This window comes from Dreissena polymorpha, chromosome 3 (genome assembly GCF_020536995.1).
Source record: "Dreissena polymorpha isolate Duluth1 chromosome 3, UMN_Dpol_1.0, whole genome shotgun sequence".
NCBI lineage: Eukaryota > Metazoa > Mollusca > Bivalvia > Myida > Dreissenidae > Dreissena > Dreissena polymorpha.
This window is the reverse complement of record NC_068357.1, coordinates 88694110-88712840: the sequence shown is the minus strand read 5'-3', so window position 1 is coordinate 88712840 and position 18731 is coordinate 88694110. Positions and strand designations below refer to the sequence as shown.

The window sequence follows — 18731 nt, the reverse complement described above, 5'->3', positions numbered from 1 at the left end:
AGAGTAAACAGCCTTGCCTCACACCAGTTCTCACTTCAAAGGCATCTGTGAGCTGTCTTCTGTGAACAATTCTGCAGGTCATTCCCTCATAAGACTTCCTGATGATGTTGGTGATCTTTTCTGGCACGCCGTAGTGTCTCGGAAGTCTCCAGAGGGACTCCCATTCAACGCTGTTGAACGCCTTTTCATAGTCAATAAAGTTGACATACAACGGCGAATTCCACTCCAGGAATTGTTCCAGAATGATGCGCAGGGTTGCGATCTGATCCGTGCACGATCTCTCCTTTCGGAAGCCTGCTTGTTGGTCACGGAGATGCGGGTCTACTGCGTCTTTCATTCGGTTCAGAAGGATGCGATTAAACACCTTTCCTGGGATGGATAACAGCGTGATTCCTCAGTAGTTGGAGCAGGAACTGAGGTCGCCTTTCTTGGGAAACTTGATGAGGTAACCCTCTTTCCACTCTGTTGGGATTTCGTCTTCTTCCCATATCTTGCTGAAGAGCGGGTGTAGTAGGTCCACACTGGTCTCCACGTCAGCCTTAAGCGCTTCTGCCGGTATGCTGTCAGGTCCTGCAGATTTGCCGTTCTTCAATTGTTTGATGGCGCTGCTGATCTCTTCCTTTGTGCGAGTGCAGATTTGATTGGCAGATCGCTTGTAGCTGGCAGAATCTCCGGTGGGTTTACAGGGGCAGGCCTGTTGAGTAGCTCCTGGAAGTGCTCAATCCACCTCTTCTTCTGCCCTTCATCATCTGGTATTACTCCTCCATTTTTGTCCCTTACTGGCCTCTCTGACTTGGCAAACTTTCCTGCTAATCTCTTGGTGATGGAGTACAGATCTTTAGTTCTGTTTTGATAGGCTGCCTCTTAATTCCGCCTCTGTTGCAAGCGTCTCTAGGTAGTTCCGCTTGTTTTCACTGATACTTCGCTTGACGCTCCTATTTGCTTCGGTGTACTCTTCTTGTGCATTCACTTTTGCGGCGCGTGTTCTGCTGTTGTTTACACTTGCCTTCTTTTCTCGTCTTTCCTCAACTTTCTGAAGCATCTCTGCTGTCATCCACTCCTTGTGGGTGTAAGACTTGGGGCCCAGTACTTCTTGGCATGTTGAAGTCACTGCTTCTTTCACGTTCTGCCACTTCTGCTCCATCGTCCCTTCTTCAAGCAGCTGCTCTAGGACCTGGAACTTGTTGGAGAGAGTGACCTTGAACTCTTCTTGCTTCCAGGTGTCTTTCAGAGTGGCAGTGTTGTACCTTGGCATTGGTTGGGCCCCCCTGTCCAACTCTTCTTCAGCTTAAGTTTCAATCGGGCGACAAGGAGATGATGGTCCGAAGCCACGTCTGCTCCTCGCTTGACACATAACATCCTGAAGGGAGCGACAAAACTCCTTGCGATGCACAAGTGGTCAATCTGGTTCTCCGTTGACAGGTCTGGTGACACCCAAGTTGCGTTGTGTATCCTTCTGTGGTGGAAAACACTTCCTCCGATGACCAGGTTACTTGTGGCGCACAGGTTGGCGAATCTCTCACCGTTGTCGTTCATCTCGCCTAACCCTTGCTTTCCCATGATCTCCTCATATCCTCGGTTGTCACTGCCGATCTTGGCGTTGAAGTCACCCATTAGAATAATGATGTTTCTCTTTGGTCTGTCTTGTATGATGGTTGACAGTCTATTGTAGAAGTTGTCCTTCTCATCCTCTGTACTGTTGTTTGTTGGGGCGTAGCATTGGATTATGTCCATGTTGATCCTCTTCTTCTTTGTAAGGAAAGAGGCAGCCATGATCCGAGGTCCGTGTGCCTCCCACCCGATGAGTGCTCTCTGTGCCGACTTGGAAAGCATTAGGGCTACTCCCTGGGTGTGTGCTGCATCCTCCTGCTCATGCCCCGAGAACAACAATAACTCACCGGAAGTCAGTCGCTTCTGCCCAGAGCCAGTCCATCCTGATTCACTGATCCCTAGGATGGTGAGGTTGAACTTCCTCATCTCTGCGGCCACCTGTGCTGTCTTCCCAGTCTCATACATGGTTCGAACATTCCATGTACCGATGGTGGTAGTGGTCCTGGTGGAGATGATGGTCTTCGGCCTGATAGCTTCCAGTTGACACTGGCTTTCACCGTCTGGCGTCATACGTCCTCCAGCTGGAGGTCCACCTTCTCCCAGGTCTGTGATGTCTGTTGTTATTCTATTTGGCGTTTCTGTAGCAATAAGGTTTCAACAGGGTAGGGTAGCTAGCCCTACGCCCAACCCTCCTCCTTTTTCAGCGCGGGCTTGGGACCGTCCTTGGCAGAGTTAAGGAAATTATAGTAAAAGGCAATTTTGGGTGGGCATGGCCTATGTGGGTGGGGCACCCCAGGGTTGGTTATGGAGCCATGCATAGTTGAGATTAACCATATTGTCATAAGAGAGGTTCAGCATCAATTTGAAGTGAATCCGTGTATAAATGAAGAAATTATAGTAAAAGGCAATTTTGGGTTGGCGTGGCCTATGTGGGCGGGGCGCCTCAGGGTTGGTAATGGGGCCATGCATTGCTGAGATTGACCATATTGTCATAAGAGAGGTTCAGTATCAATTTGAAGTGAATCGGTGTAGAAATGAAGAAATTCTAGTAAAAGGCAATTTTGGGTGGGCGTGGCCTATGTGGGCGGGGCGCCCCAGGGTTGGTAATGGAGCCATGCATAGTTGAGATTGACCGTATTGTCATTAGAGAGGTTCAGTATCAATTTGAAGACAATCGGTGCAAAAATGAAGAAATTATAGTAAAATAACCTTAAAAAATAAGTAAACATTTCTGACCTGGCCCCACCCCAACCCCCATAACTTTTGACCCAAGGGTCAGATCAAAATTCCAAATAGTGCAGGGTCGCTCATATGCTCATAGCTACCATGTGTGTAAGTTTCAAGGTTCTAGTGCTAATAGTGTAGGAGGAGATAGTGGCCAGGACGGACGGCTGGCGGAGATAACCACAATATCCCCACGCTTTTCAAAAAGCGTGGGGATAAAGACAATTTTGGGTGGGTGTGGCCTATTATGGGCGGGGCGCCCCAGGGTTGGTAATGGGGCCATACATAGTTGAGATTGACCGTATTGTCATAAGAGATGTTCAGTATCAATTTGAAGTAAATTGGTGTAGAAATGAAGAAATTATAGTAAAAGGCAATTTTGGGTGGGCGTGGCCTATGTGGTCGGGGCGCCCCAGGGTTGGTAATGGGGCCATGCATAGTTGAGATTGACTGTTTGTCATAAAAGAGGTTCAGTATCAATTTGAAGTGAATCGGTGTAGAAATGAAGAAATAATAGTAAAAGGCAATTTTGGGTGGGCGTGGCCTATGTGGGTGGAGCGCCCCAGGCTTGGTAATGGGGTCATGCAAAGTGGAGATTCACTGTATTGTCATAAGAGAGGTTCAGTATCAATTTGAAGTGAATCAGTGTAGAAATGAAGAAATAATAGCAAAAGGCAATTTTGGGTGGGCGTGGCCTATGTTGGCATGGCCTATGTGGGCGGGGCGCCCCAGGGTTGGTAATGGGGCCATGCATTGCTGAGATTGACCGTATTGTCATAAGAGAGGTTCAGTATCAATTTAGAGTGAATCGGTGTAGTTTGGGATCTAATTTTAAAGGCAGTAACCTGTTATTATCCATGTCATATCCTACACCAGCCGGTTTGGCCAACTGACCAACCTGTCCGTGGCATTTAGTAGTGGTGTGTTGCCTAAGCACAGTGCGGTGGTGGATCCTTCAAACCGAAATGGCGTCCAGTTACGACTCGCACGTTGTTAAGAGACAAAAGACTGATGACGGGGTTGTTTCTGTGAGTTTACACTCAAGCTATTTGTTACGTGCAATTTTTTTGAATTGTTTTATATTTATGTATACGTGTTATGTTCTTCACATAAGTTTTTGTAGAAGTTTCAAGTTGTAGGTTAATATGCACTAAATGTTGTGAGCAAATAGTCATATTTGAACCGCAAAACACGATGCGTTATTATTACCTTGCCTCTTTAATCTTTGGTTATTTAAATCGTAACCATGAAAATCTGGAGAAAGTAGCTTTGTCCAAACTTGTGTCATGGTAACCATCGATATCAATTTGCCTGTTGTTTGTGGATAAGGCCTAAAGCTAAGAAACAAACATGTTTGTTTCAGGTTACGGGCTCAAAAAAATGAGGGTCCGTAGGTTGGGATTTATTTTTTTCACTGTAGGATCTGATATTAACTGGTGGCAACAATGTGAATCAGATATGCGTCAATAACCAGATTTCACTATCAATCGATAATTTCAGGGGTTTATTGCAGTTTTATGGCTTTGTTTTACCTACATGTACCACATTAATTAGTCCGAACACTGTACTTCTCTAGTGCATATAAACAGACTCCCAGAGCCTTTGATAATTTTTGCTATGGCGGCTCTGGCAGTCCATATGCACCCCTTCATAAACATGGGTGCAGTTCAGCGCAGCAAATCCGTGCGCTTCACTAAATGGACGTCGTTCGAGACAAATTGAGGAAAATAATGAATAAACTTCATAAACATGTTAAATTTACCTGAATGGCAATCTACGGATGTTATCCTTTGCATGCACCCTATAAAAACACAACGATGTTTCAGCACACTTTTCTCGCTGACATGTTTATGTTTAAATTTGAAACAGTGTATTCTGTATCAAATACCACATCGTTGTCGACTTTATAGGCTGGAGCACATAACCCGACGTGCAAAATATTGGTGTTCTGCGACCTAACCAATATTGGGTCAATTTTCCAATATGGCGGATACAGCGTACAAAACAAATTTGGATGAGTTTGTGGTTTAGATAGGTAAACTTTAATAAGTTCTTGCAGTTTCAGTGTTCCTTAACCCTTGCATTGTTGATAACATTTTGCACCCATGGACAAGAGAGAGCGCATTGCAGCTCGAAGCAGCCCATTGGGCTATAAAGCTTAGAGTTGATTTATTGCAACTATGTACTTCTCCGCGATAAAACAATGGCAAGTTATGTTAGAGACTGATGATAGCCAGAGGGTGTTATCCTCCTGGAAATTGTGCTTTTAATGCATAATATTATCAAAACTTTTTTTTTTCGACACGTAAACCGTTTTAACAAATCAATATTTAGATTAATTCATAACAAATATAACACCAGTATAAATGTTGGCATTATTCCCTCTCAGGGTTTGTTTTGGCCTGATTTTATAGCCGAAATTCGGCTATGTTCCCAATCCCAAAAAGTATACTTTTTTCCCAAAATGTGGCAAAATTTTTTTTTTCTTTTTAGAAATAAGTGTCTAATGCATATTTTATCTCAATTTTAATTCAATTACATCTAACAAAGTATTATATGATTTTGTTCTTTTAATTTGAATGATTATAAAGAGTTATGTCAAATTTAGTATTTCCCTAATCAGTGGACTTTTCATGTGGAAAAAAAAGGCTTTTGACTTTATTTTCCCAATTTCATGAAAATGCCGATAAAATTCCCAATTCCAAAGCCATGGGCTATCTTCCCAAAAAGTGGGGAAAAAAACCTGCCTCTTTTGGTCAGCGGACCAAACTATCTTTGATGCTTCTTTGGTAACTAGTTTAGATTTTTCTCTAGAGTAAGATTATAATATTTTCTCGTTTGCGTATGAATACAGTATTATGATTATTACGATAGTATAGTCTGTTTCATCATTTTCTTCAGATATGCAGTTTATTCCATAAGTGAACATATTTTGAGAAAAAAGTTGTATTCTAATATACTCCCATTATTTGGTCCGGGCAAAATGAAACTATTTAATAGCATTTCATTGTATATCTAATAAGCAGATCAAATAATCAAAATATATTAGGCCACTATTAAAATATTGTTGGTTTGCCCTTTACCCACCCTAAATTTTACAGGTGGGTAGGTAGGTAGGAAAATTATTTTATTTTGTTTGAGAAATTATATTTTTAATACACTAATTGTCTATAAATATTTAAAACACTGTTATTAAAGCATTGTTGCAGTGTACGAAGCCCTATGTAGCTTACAGTGATTTTTTTTGCCCAAAATTACCGCCGATATTCGGCTGCATCCCAATTGCAAAAAATGACGTTTTTTCCCAAAAATCTGACCAAAATTTCCCCAAAAATGACCAAATTTTCCCAATTAAGCCAATAAGATTACAATGTCATTTAGCGTTAATTTCGTAGAACGAGTGCGGATCGAGCTTGTCGAGTCTTCGCCGAATGACAACTGACTTACGAATGTTCGCGAATGTAGTCGAATACGATTTTACGTTGCTATCCACACATCTCTCTCTATATTGCGGAGCATACCGACGATAGTCGATGTATCCCGATTGTTAACGCCTGTTTTTACACACGTCCAAGATGGCGGCAAGCAGACGAGAAGTTTGCGATGAGCAGCGAAAATGATAAATAACACTAAAATTAACAGCGGATATCACATGGTTATTAGGACATAATTTAATGTGTGTGTCAATTAACGCAAAATACTATGTTTGAGATGAACAACAACAAATTTTTATTAGAAATGTTCACAGTGAATGTGCGTCACGGAAATATGTGTTGGGAAATTGGAGTTCACAAAGTTAAAGCATTTAAGACGAGAACCGTTCGAAAATGGAAAGAGACAAACATGATTTGATTTATATGTTAGTGGATCTGTGTATATTCAGATTCATATGCATATTCTGCTTTATTATGTTTGTCACGCTGTATAGTTCGGTGAAATAGCATTGAACAGAGGATGTCAATTGTGCAAGATATTAAAGTTAAACAAATGAAATGTATTTTTTTAGCTCCATTTTATTCAACATTAACACAGCAAGAACACAAAAGCGTGTTTGTTAATATTTGTTAATGTTTTCACCATATCATATTTTACTTTAAAAAACAACCTGAATTAAATTCATACTCTTAAAGAGATTATGATTAAATCATAATGGTACATGTATATTGAAGAATCTATAGATTATTGCAAGTTTATTTATATGCATGTGGAAGGATATTAACTAAACGTTTTAAGAAGTCATGAAAGCAACACTTTATAATATAAAAATGCTGTCAAACATGAACTTAGCAATTTTAATTCTGTTCTTATAATCATATTTATAATGTTTCCCAATTTCATGGTTTATCGCGCTAATTTTCCCAATCCAAATGCCAAAGGCTGTAACAAAAAAAAAAAAAAAAATCACTGGCCTAACATTATCTTGTTTGCTGTTTCTTGCATATTAATATCAAATGCATGCTTGTGTGTTATTACATCAAATATTTTCTTCATTATATGATGTTAATTGCTCAAACGCATTTGTAATTATTTAACAGCCAGGCAGCTTTTATTTTTAACTTTAAACCTTTCCCTTAAATTGGGCTTGATTAGAAAGATAGCCCAAAGCCTTTAATGGAAAAATTCAGACATGGCGAAAGACCGTCACATTTTACAGACCCGACTTGCCTACCAGGAGAAACAATTCACAGGCCAGTTGAAATTTTTACAGGCCTCAATTTTAAGTGTTTGACCGGTATTAAAGTGCATAGTCTCGGCATGGCAAAGTAAATTCATAAAAGGGCAAACTGAACATAATTAAGCATTATTTCTTCTTGAATGCTCTGAGCATTTATGAGTACATACGTACAGCTCAGAGGGTCAATAGCTGGGAGTTGTATTATTGCAACTAACATAAGCATGAAAAATTGATTTGGGGAAATAAATTAAGGGTGTTAGTTTCAGTTTGTGGATATATTAACGCTTTAAACATATATACTTGAGTGTTGTCGATGTATTAAGCTAAGAGACATTAATATATTAAGTAAGTTTACCTTTACATATCCATTTCACTAACATGCCATTACAGTAAACTGTTTAGTGTGGCAAACATAATTAAAAGCAGAATATGCACATGAATCTGATTAAACACAGATCTACTTGCATATAAATCAAATCATGTTTGTCTTTTATTTTGAATTTTCGAACGACAATCTTGTAACTGTTAGATGTATTTTTCTTTGCAAGTAGACTGCATTCTAATTTTCAAACACTTGTTCTGTGACATTCAGTTCATACATTTCATTAAAAAAAGAGTTTAATTTGTATCTAAAACGTATGCTCCATCGTAGAATGACAAGCTCTCTTCATTAATCCATATTAATTGACCAGTCGCCAAATTATCGATCGCTCCGCCCACATAGTCACGTGGTCTAGTGATTAGAAAACTCCGACAAGCAGATCGCAATTATAGCGGATTACGTGAGGGAAATTCTATATTTGTAATGATGTATTATGCTCTTTTCTATAATATAAATTATTAAAGCCTCACACTAAGCTAAACTGCTTTGTAAAAGGTTAATACAATCATAAAAACTTTAGAGAGAAATGGCGTAATCAAAATAAATGAGTAAACGGCAGACTGACTATCAGAAACGTTTCTTATACATATTATATAGGGAGTTGATGAAAAATCCGTTGTAAAAATGAGCATTTATTTCATATTGATTTTGAACTTGTATTCAACCGTCTGACAGTGAACCCGGTGGCTATTCATATATAATTTTGAAAATATTTTTATTAAATGCAAATGACATATCCATATCATGATGGGTTTTTTGTTTATTAAAAATGTTTAGATCTTGGTTTTATTTTGTTATTTTTAAACAGACACCGATTTTTTTTATTTAGATATAAATAAGATTTTGATTGTTACCATAATTTAATACAGGCCTAATTTCGTGGTTTCATTAACAGATAGTCTAATATGCATTTTATTTCATTTATTTTTAATGCGAACCTGTTACATTTCACTATCAAAAAATGAAGTGTTGGTATTATGGTGCTGTTCACGAACATTCGCATTGAATACATTTAGCATATTATGCATCTGCTTATTATTTATAACAAGATGGCCCTTATATGTTAATTGCAATTTTCACATTTCTCCCCGTATCAATATATGTTGTATTAGAAATGTTGTTGTTGTATTATAAGCCGTACATTTTACACCTGAAGTCGCTTTAAGCTGGCTAAGCCGCGTTGAAATCACCTTTTTGTTGTTTTTACTTTAGTTAAAACAATATTTAAGTGAACAATTTATAATGATTTCCCTTGTTTATGCTCCACAGAAAATAAATATATAATTGGAAATCATTTAAGTAATTAAATACAGGGGTTTTTTTTACTAAGAAAGTGACACCGATATTCGGCGTCTTCCCCTACCAGAATTTTTCCCCTTAAATACAATTTCCCCACCAAAAATATCATTTTTCACCAAAATATAATATTTTCTCTCAAAGAAATGTTTATTTTTCCTTGGGGCATTCGACAATTATCCAATTTGCACCATGTACAACGAATTCGCGCTCTCTCTCTCCAGACGAACACACAACATCTGGGAATCCCAGTTATTCTAAATATAGCTCTTAAATAACGTCATGTAAACTGGGCAACTAATCGTAATTATCATGTGACTATTTTACTGGATACCGGTCTTGCGCGAGAAGGGTGTTTCGTCAATTAATTACCGGAAACCAGTCGAATTTTCATCCGGGCTATGTGCAAGCCGAGGTATAAACGTGAAAACAGAAAAAAATGTCTCACAATTAGCGTTCTTACACAAACACAATAAAACATTCGAACTCAAAAGATACTGAACGCATCGAGGCATTTTTTAAGTAAGAATCATCGAAAACCGTTATAACCCAGCAGGATTCTGAGGTAATCAACATCGAACATTGTGAAAGTGAAAGTAGACAATCGGCAGCTGCCGCTCCTTTCCCTTCCAATACTGTAGCAAATCAAGATCGTCAACCCATTCATCATGAAATTGAAATCACAAAATTGACATCGTCCCCCGGCCCCAGTACAAAAATATAGTTGAAAACATTTCCCATTATTAGATCTACACCTGCAACTTTATTAAGGACTTTGACTTTAATACCTGTTAAATGTGTTTAAGAACAAAAAGGACAGAGACAAGTCTCTTTTGATGAGTTATAGACATTGAAATGAACAGTTTTTATTTTTTCCCTTAATATCTCTCTTTCGCACTCTTTTTTTCCCCTTTCACCCAGCGTCCAGCGTCTTCCCCTTTCTCTAAAAAAAACCCCTGAAATAGTTTTTTTTCTTGTGTACAGTACCTTACAATGCCTTAATGTTCCTTCATTCTGAGATCCACGCAACATACTGTTATTTATTAATCATCGACAATTACGCTGAGATTAATAAGCACGTCTGGCAATTATTATGTTGCCCAAACTGCTTAATAATATTGTGCATCAAACGGTATAACACGTTTTATAGAACACACACCTGGTGTGGTTAAACTATTTATTGTGTTTGTTTTCTCATTACTCGTTAAAGATAAAATAATAACCTTTTATAAAGTATGTATAGCACCTACAATTTTGAATAATGATCGAACAGTAATGATCATGCATTTGATATAAAATCTGTGTAAACTCTTAAAAATTACGTCCATTCCATATGTACAACACGCTTTGTTTGTCGGACAAAATGGCGGCCAGATAAGCGTTGCTGATGGGTGTGTGAAAAATCGATATCTGATTGGCTGATCAACAAAATGTGGGCGGAGTTGGCGACTGGTCAATTATATGATGTCCATCATAAATTCGATAGTCATTTGTCCTCGCTGAGCATCGTTATTTCTTTCAATTGTCCGCCATCTTGGATCACGTTAACAACATGTGTACAACGAACGTAAACTCGTATATGTCCGACTACTTTCGCGAACCAATAGTTAAGTATGATGTCGTTCGGCCATTTTCACGGAACACCGCCGATCGCGATGCTGGTTATAGACGCTTGCATTACTGTCCATTCTGGGGCATATGAAATTCCAACCATCCAAACACGCGCACGAATAAATATTGCAGTCGGCTCTTTTATGATCGGCGAAAAAAACGAAAATAAAAAAAATACGTTTTCAGAAATCGCAATAAAAAATTTTGGGTCGGGGGCTAAAAAGTGGGTCGGTCGGTAAAGGGCAAACAAACTCAATTTTAATTTAGGCCTTATAGACGTGCAGAACTCTTTTGTTCCGGACCAAATAACGGGAGTATATATAGAGGTGCAGAACTCATTTGGTCCAGACCAAATAACGGGAGTATATATATAGCAAGCGCAATGCTTTTACATCCAACATTTATTCCTCATGCAAGGAGTGGAACTTTCCGGAAAGAGGGTTTCTTTGGGGGGGGGGGTCATATTTTTAAAACTGGGGCTTGGTATTTTTGGGGGTTAGTGTGTTAAAGATTTTAAAATAAAAGTATTAACATGTTCAAGTATTTTGAATGAGCGGACCAAATAACGGGAGTATATATAGAGGCGCAGAACTCTTGGTCCAGACCAAATAACGGGAGTATATATATAGCGAGCGCGATGCTTTTACATCCAACATTTATTCATCATGCATGGAGAGGAACTTTCCAGAAAGAGGGTTTCTTTGGGGGGGGTCATATTTTTATGCCCCCTGGATCGATAGATCGGGGTATATTGTTTTTGACCTGTCTTTCTTTCTTTCTGTCTGTCATTCTGTCCCAAAATTTTAACCTTACAGTAAAGTTTTGTAATAACTTTTAAAATATTGAACATAGTAACTTGATATTTGGCATGCATGTGTATCTCATGGAGCTGCACATTTTGAATGGTGAAAGGTCAAGGTCATCCTTTAAGGTCAAAGGTTAAAAAAAAAGAAAAGCGGCGCATTAGGGGGCATTGTGTTTCTGACAAACACATCTCTTGTTAAAAATAGGGCTTGGTATTTTGGGGGGGGGGGGAAATGTCTTTAAGATTTTAAAATGACATTATTAACATTTTCAAGTATTATGAATGGGCAGACCAATTAACGGGAGTATTTATATAGGCCTAGAACTCTTTTGGTCCGCTTGCTGCAGAATTACCATAGTGCGGACCAAATTATCTCAGGCTTTCATGGCTAATGAGCTTCGACGGAGCATGCAGTAAATACACCACACTGCATTATGGGTGTAAACCGCAGTTCACAGTTTAAACGTTTTCGGTCAAGGTTTAATGGGGTTTCATGTTTAGATAAGTAGATAAGATCATATTATTTTCACTGACATGCAGTTGTATTTGAGATGGAAACACAACAACATCGGCGGGAGGTTAATACACAATGGATGCTTTTATAGGTATTAATTGGAAAGGCAAATAAGGTATTTCAAATAATGATGGAATAAACTGTAGTATTTTTAGAAACAGACTAAAGATCATGTCTACTTTTTCCTAGTTTCCGGAAACAGACGGAATAAGCTGAAGTTGATATTGAATTACATCCGGACTACTTTCTTCAATTTTTTTTTGACTGTGAAGGACCAGGCTTAATGCAAATTTTTTAATATAATTTCTTATAATATATAGTTCTGTTCCTATACAAAATTATACATGGTCCGCGGGCCAAAAGAGGGGATAATGCCTAAATGTTCCGTTAAATTCCCAAATGAGTATAATAATTTGTAATCTGAAACACACTTCCATTTTTAGCTCATCTATTTTTTGAAAAAAAATTATGAGCTATTGTCATCACCTTGGCGTCGGCGTCTGCGTCAGCATCGGCGTCCGGTTAAGTTTTGCGTTTAGGTCCACTTTGCTCAGAAAGTATCAATGCTATTGCATTCAAACTTGGTACACTTACTTACTATCATGAGGGGACTGGACAGGCAAAGTTAGATAACTCTGGCGTGCATTTTGACTGAATTATGTGCCCTTTTTATACTTAGAAAATTGACAATTTTGGTTAAGTTTTGCGTTTAGGTCCACTTTTTTCAGAAAGTATCAATGCTATTGCATTCAAACTTGGTACACTTACTTACTATCATGAGGGGACTGGGCAGGCAAAGTTAGATAACTCTGGCATGCATTTTGACAGAATTATGTGCCCTTTTTATACTTAAAAAATTGAAAATTTTGGTTAAGTTTTGTGTTTAGGTCCATTTTATTCCTTAAGTATCAAAGCTATTGCTTTCATACTTGAAACACTTACTAACTATCATAATGGGCCTGTGCATGCAAAGTAATGTAACTCTGACTGGCATTTTGACAGAATTATGTGCCCTTTTTATACTTAGAAAATTGAAAATTTGGTTATGTTTTGTGTTTAGGTCCACTTTATTCCTACAGTATCAAAGCTATTGCTTTCATACTTGCAACCATTATTAACTATCGTAAGGGGACTGTGCAGGCAAAGTTATGTAACTCTGACTGGCATTTGGACGGAATTATGGGCCCTTTATACTTAGAAAATTGAAAGTTTGGTTAAGTTTTGTGTTTTGGTCCACTTTACCCCTAAAGTATTATAGATATTGCTTTCATACTTGCAACACTCGCAAACTATCATAAGGGTACAGTAAAAGGACAAGTTGCATAACTCTGGATGTCATTTTTACGGAATTATGGCCCTTTTTTGACTTAGTAACTTTGAATATATGGTTAAATTTTGTGTTTCGATCCACTTTACTTCTTAAGTATCAAGGCTATTGCTTTCAAACTTCAAATACTTTCATGCTATCATGAGGTTACTGTACCTGGCAAGTTGAATTTTACCTTGACCTTTGAATGACCTTGACTCTCAAGGTCAAATTATTAAATTTTGCTAAAATTGCCATAACTTCTTTGTTTATGATTAGATTTGATTGATACTTTGACAAAACTACTCTTACCTGACATACCATAATAGACTCCACCCAAACCATCGCCCGTGCCCCCCCCCTCCCCCCCCCCCTCCCCCCCCCCCCATTTTTTTTTACGGTTAAAAAACTAAACTATTTATTTTGATTATTTTATGTTTGAAATACCGTCCAACCATCGCACCCAAGAAACATCCCCCCCACCCCCCACCCGAATCCCCCCCCCCCCCCTAAATTTTTTTTTTTTTTTTTTTTTTTTTTTTTAAGATCACAAATTACCACCACACCCTCACACTATACCCCCCCCCCCCCACCTCACCCCCCCCCCCAATTTATGTTTTTTGAAACGGTTACAAAACACAAATATTTATTTTTATTATTTTATGTTTGAAATACCGTCCAACCATCGCACCCGAGAATCCCCACCCCCCACCCCCCCCCCCTCCCCGATTTTTTTTCCCTTTTTTTCGCATTTTTGGAAGATAATGTAATAAATGTCCACACCCCCACACAATGCACCCCTCTTCTATCCACCCCTCCCTCCTTTGTGATTGAAAATGATAGTCCCTTCACCTTTAAAAAGAAAATAGATGAGCGGTCTGCACCCGCAAGGCGGTGCTCTTGTTTTTATGTTAACACGACGTTTACAAATGCTTCCAATATAGTCATCATGTATATTTCCCGACAAAAGCGCGCGAAAATTATGCGGCAATGTACAAGGTCAAGGTAAACACATGTAAAGCATGTGTGTATTTATTTTTTTTACAAACTTTGTAGCGCAGAGAACATCAAATTCTGTTGATTTCGGTTTAAAGTTTCTTTGGTATTTTTTAACACAAATACATCGCGAATAATTTGATATTTCCTCTAAATTAATTTTAAATCAAACACGCCGTATCTTTATCGTTACGGTCTTGTAGTTGAGTAATTATTGAAACAGTAATTGTACTGTATACTGATTCAAGAGAACATCTGGACAGAACTGGATTAAGTGTTGGGCGTTATGAAAATATGCATAGCACGTCTACTGACCTTTTGTGTAGACTGCTGTCTGCAGTGTTTGGATAAAAGAGATTAACATGTGTGAATGCAACTCTGCCGATTTGGTCCATATAAATTAACGGTAATACATTGTTTTGAATGTTATTATTTTAATCAATACATTTGAGGTCTAAATCGCGGCAATATAGTGTAAAACGCGATATTTTGCAAAAAAAAAAATTGGTAAAAAAATTGCAGTTGGGGGTAAATGACACTGTCGGTCAGGTATCCTGAAACAAACATGTTTTTTTTCTTAGGCCTTAATGCTCAAAACTAAAAGTTTATATAAAAACATTATCAAACCGAAAGCCAAAGTTTTGAATTGACCATTCCATCTATCTTACGGAGCTTCCGGAGAAAGTTGGTGTATTACGATTGGTTGATTAGATACTAGATCTATCTCGCGGGGTATTCCGGAGATAATTGTTAGTGTAGTTTTCATTTCGTAATACTCGGCTTTTTCAATTGCAAAAACTTGCACATTTTCATGAACCATTGGCATGTTTGAAACTTAGGATTAATATTATTGTTATGCAAGCACACTTCATTACGTAAGTTGTTTTAATTTGCGCATTAGTGAGATATATATATACAGTCTGTGAAATAAGTGCACGTCCGGCGGCCTGGGCGTATAAATTATAGCTCGGGCCTATTAAAATTTCCATATCGTACGCCCGTCGGGCCAGTAAAAATGCTGTGTATCAGTATTGTTTACATTTTTAAGTGTGATAAACGTCATTATTTTGCGAGTTCTTCGCGAAGATTTCCTACAGAACTTCGTTCAACTTCACCTAAAATACGAGATGTTAACACGTTCCGATTGGTCCATACATTCAACGGTCATTTTCTAGTCGTAACCCAGGCCACATGGTGAACAATTTAGACTGGTTATTTACTATTGGCACACGTCATGCTGATGTTTTTACTGCTGAAGTAAACCAATCGAAGTCCGTGGCTTGCATTTCCGGAATAAACATCGTTTTACATTGTAACCTTGTGTGTGTGTTTATTTCCAAAGTTGAAAGTCCCTACGCGCATAAGGCTGCATAATGCTTAAATATGTAGCTGGAGCGAAGCCTTGCAAGAAACTGCCCACTACTGATCGTAAGTCAACAAATGACTATGAAAAATCTGTGATGTAACAAGTTAAATATTATATTACATATTAGTATACAAAATATTATACGCATAAGAAAATTGTAAACAAAAAATCAATTGGCTAAAATTCCTACTGTAAGCAATATCTTACATACAAAGAGACCAGCTAATTAATGTATTAGCGAATACATGCTTCAGAACGATATCAGATGACCAACACAGATGGTAATTATAAATAACGTCAAAACCAACCAGAATAACACCCCAAGTTAATTAATCATTTCTTATCATGTTAATTAAACAAGACTTGTGGTATGCAACCTGCAGATTGAATATTGTATGATTTCATGTAAAAAGCGTAATTCCTTATTTGTCTATCTCATACAATGTATGTCATCTTCGCTACCTTTCGGCATGTGGTTGGAAGATCCCGTCCGAAATTGACATGTCAGCATTTTGTGTTCCAATCTATATTAATACACTGTTCATCAGTACAGAAAAGTTAGTTAGAGCAAGAGATGACCGGTCAGTTTGGTCACTCAATTTGTTATTGTCATGGGGCCAAAAGGCCATTACATTTAACTTACAGTTTAGATTATTTTGCGAACATTGGAAGCGTTGTGTTGAAATTAAATCAATAGAAATAAATCGTTATGAACATGGAAAAGGACTTGCGTATGTGAAGACTGTATATATATGATCTGTTTGTGTTTATTTATGCCAGATCAGTCAAATCAAAACTAGGCAAATTTTTACAGGACAGTAGCGCCTGTTAAATGGGATAAAATACAGGACCTCCTCTTTTTTTACAGTACCTATACTGGGGACAGAATATAATAGTAAAATAACTTTGTATCATTGCTGGGATCAAGGTGTTTATGATATAAAATGATAAATGATTTAAAAGCTATTAATTTCAAGGTCAAACATAATTATGTATCTGATGTTAAATAATAATACACGCCATACATTGTACTAGTCTTGTTAAGTTAAAACATTTTTTTTTTTAATGTTGAACAAATGTTAACAGTTAATATAAACAGGAATCGCTCATTTGTAATATCTTAAGAACATTTTCCAACCAAAGTAGGTGATACTTGTTTACCTAAGCTACGCTTAGCGCGCATGTCAGATATGAGTCTGGTCAATACGGCCTAAACTAACAACAGCCTCAATAAATGACAACCAGCCTTTTTCACGCATGTACATTGACAGCTAAGATAATAACGGTTCGAATGACAATGATCATAATTATACATTTAATACTATTGCTATTACAACCACACAAATCGATATCTGTATCATTTAAATTTTAATAATCAGGTTTATGATCATAAGCTCGGCTGTTTTCGGAGAAAACCCGAGCTATTGTCATAGCCAGCTCGCCGTCCGCCGTAGGCGTCGTGCTAAAACCTTAACATTGGCCATAACTTTTTAAATATTGAAAATAGCAACATGATATTTGGCATGCATGTGTATCTCATGGAGCTGCACATTTTGAGTTGTAAAATTTCAAGGTGAACATCATCCTTCAAGGTCTAGGGTCGAAAAAACAAAGTCAAGGGAAGTAATAAGCTTTAAATGGACATAGTAATCTGACCTGCCCACGCATATATTTTTGTTGAATAAATCAAGCGACGCAGTAGGCGGCATTGCGTTTCTGACAAACACATTGTGGTAAAACTAAAAGGTCAACGTCAAGGTCATCCTTCAAGGTCTACGGTAAAAAATACACATTTAAAGGAAGTAATAAGCTTTAAAGGGAGATAATTATTCAATATTGAACATAGCCACTTTATATATTTGGCATGCATGTGTATCTCATGGAGCTGCACATTTTGAGTGGTGAATCTACAGTCACGGTAGTGGCTTTTAATTATTTGCTACTAAAAATAGAGTTTTGTTAGAGACAATTATTTTCAAGGGAAGTAATTTATATAATTATGAATCTCATATTATATATTTCCTTACCAAGAATTGAAGTTCTTTTCACAGTTACTGTACAGATTTATTATTTTGATTATTTATAACCCAAATGATTGATTTTTTCAAAGTTTTTTTTTAAATGATATAATTATCATTTCAGTGTTTTTTTATGGCAATTTCGGGGCTGATATTCGGCTCCATTCCCCTCAAAAAAGAGTATATATTTTTCCCCAATTTTGTAGAAAAAAATCCCCTCCAGAATTAAAAAAAAAATTATTTATTTTTTTTTTTTTTAGAAAGAACTCTCTTATTATAAATATTCATTTCATAACAACTAACAAAGTATATAACAAATTAATAATATTATATGATTTTGAATTATTATAAAGAGTTACATTAAATTAGTATTTGCAGATCAGTGTACTTTCCATATGAATTCCATGCTTTTCCCAAAATGGCCAGGAAAAGGCCTGATGTATCTACATGTATATATATTGTGTCAAAATTTGATGATAAAAACATTCCAATTTGGTCCATTTTATTGATAAAAAAATGCTCACATCTGCCATTTTATCGATTAGAAAGTCCCAATTAGACTCAAAATGGCTAGGAAAACTGAGACTGTCTGACTTGGTCAATTTTGACTGTCTACAGACAACCCCCCCCCCCCTGGTTGGATTGGACAAAATCCAAGGGAAGTAATAAGCTTTAAAGGGAGATGATTTCTATACCTGCCAAATGATAAATAGAAATTTTATTTCAAAGTGGCACAGTAGGGGGCATTGTGTTTCTGAAGAACACATCTCTTGTTAGGTCAAAGGTCAAGGTCACTGTGACCTCTAAAAAAAAAAAAAATTCTGACAATTTTCGCAGCCGAGCGTGGCACCCATTATGCGATGCTCTTGTCTTGTTAAGCAACTAGGCCGTCATGGATTAGACTGTCCTGACCCGCATTCGTAAGATGCATAAAAATGGACTAATCAAGTGCCCTCGGAAAATTCTGTTGGCAGGAAGAGCGTTGGT

The 18731-nt window shown here is 37.5% G+C and overlaps 1 protein-coding gene across 5 annotated transcripts in view; it reads left to right on the top strand.

The window, feature by feature from the left end:
* The first annotated feature begins 3671 nt into the window (after nucleotides 1–3671).
* The window catches only part of LOC127875158 (heterogeneous nuclear ribonucleoprotein L-like), a 52709-nt gene continuing 37649 nt past the window's right edge, over nucleotides 3672–18731 (top strand). Inside the window, exon 1 of one of the 5 annotated variants that reach the window (XM_052420015.1) lies at nucleotides 3672–3803. In XM_052420015.1, the coding sequence (XP_052275975.1) occupies nucleotides 3741–3803 (63 nt within the window). In that variant the 5' untranslated portion in view covers nucleotides 3672–3740. The remainder of the gene's footprint in view (nucleotides 3804–18731) is intronic. The other 4 variants (XM_052420012.1, XM_052420014.1, XM_052420010.1 and 1 more) reach the window with 4 other exon arrangements.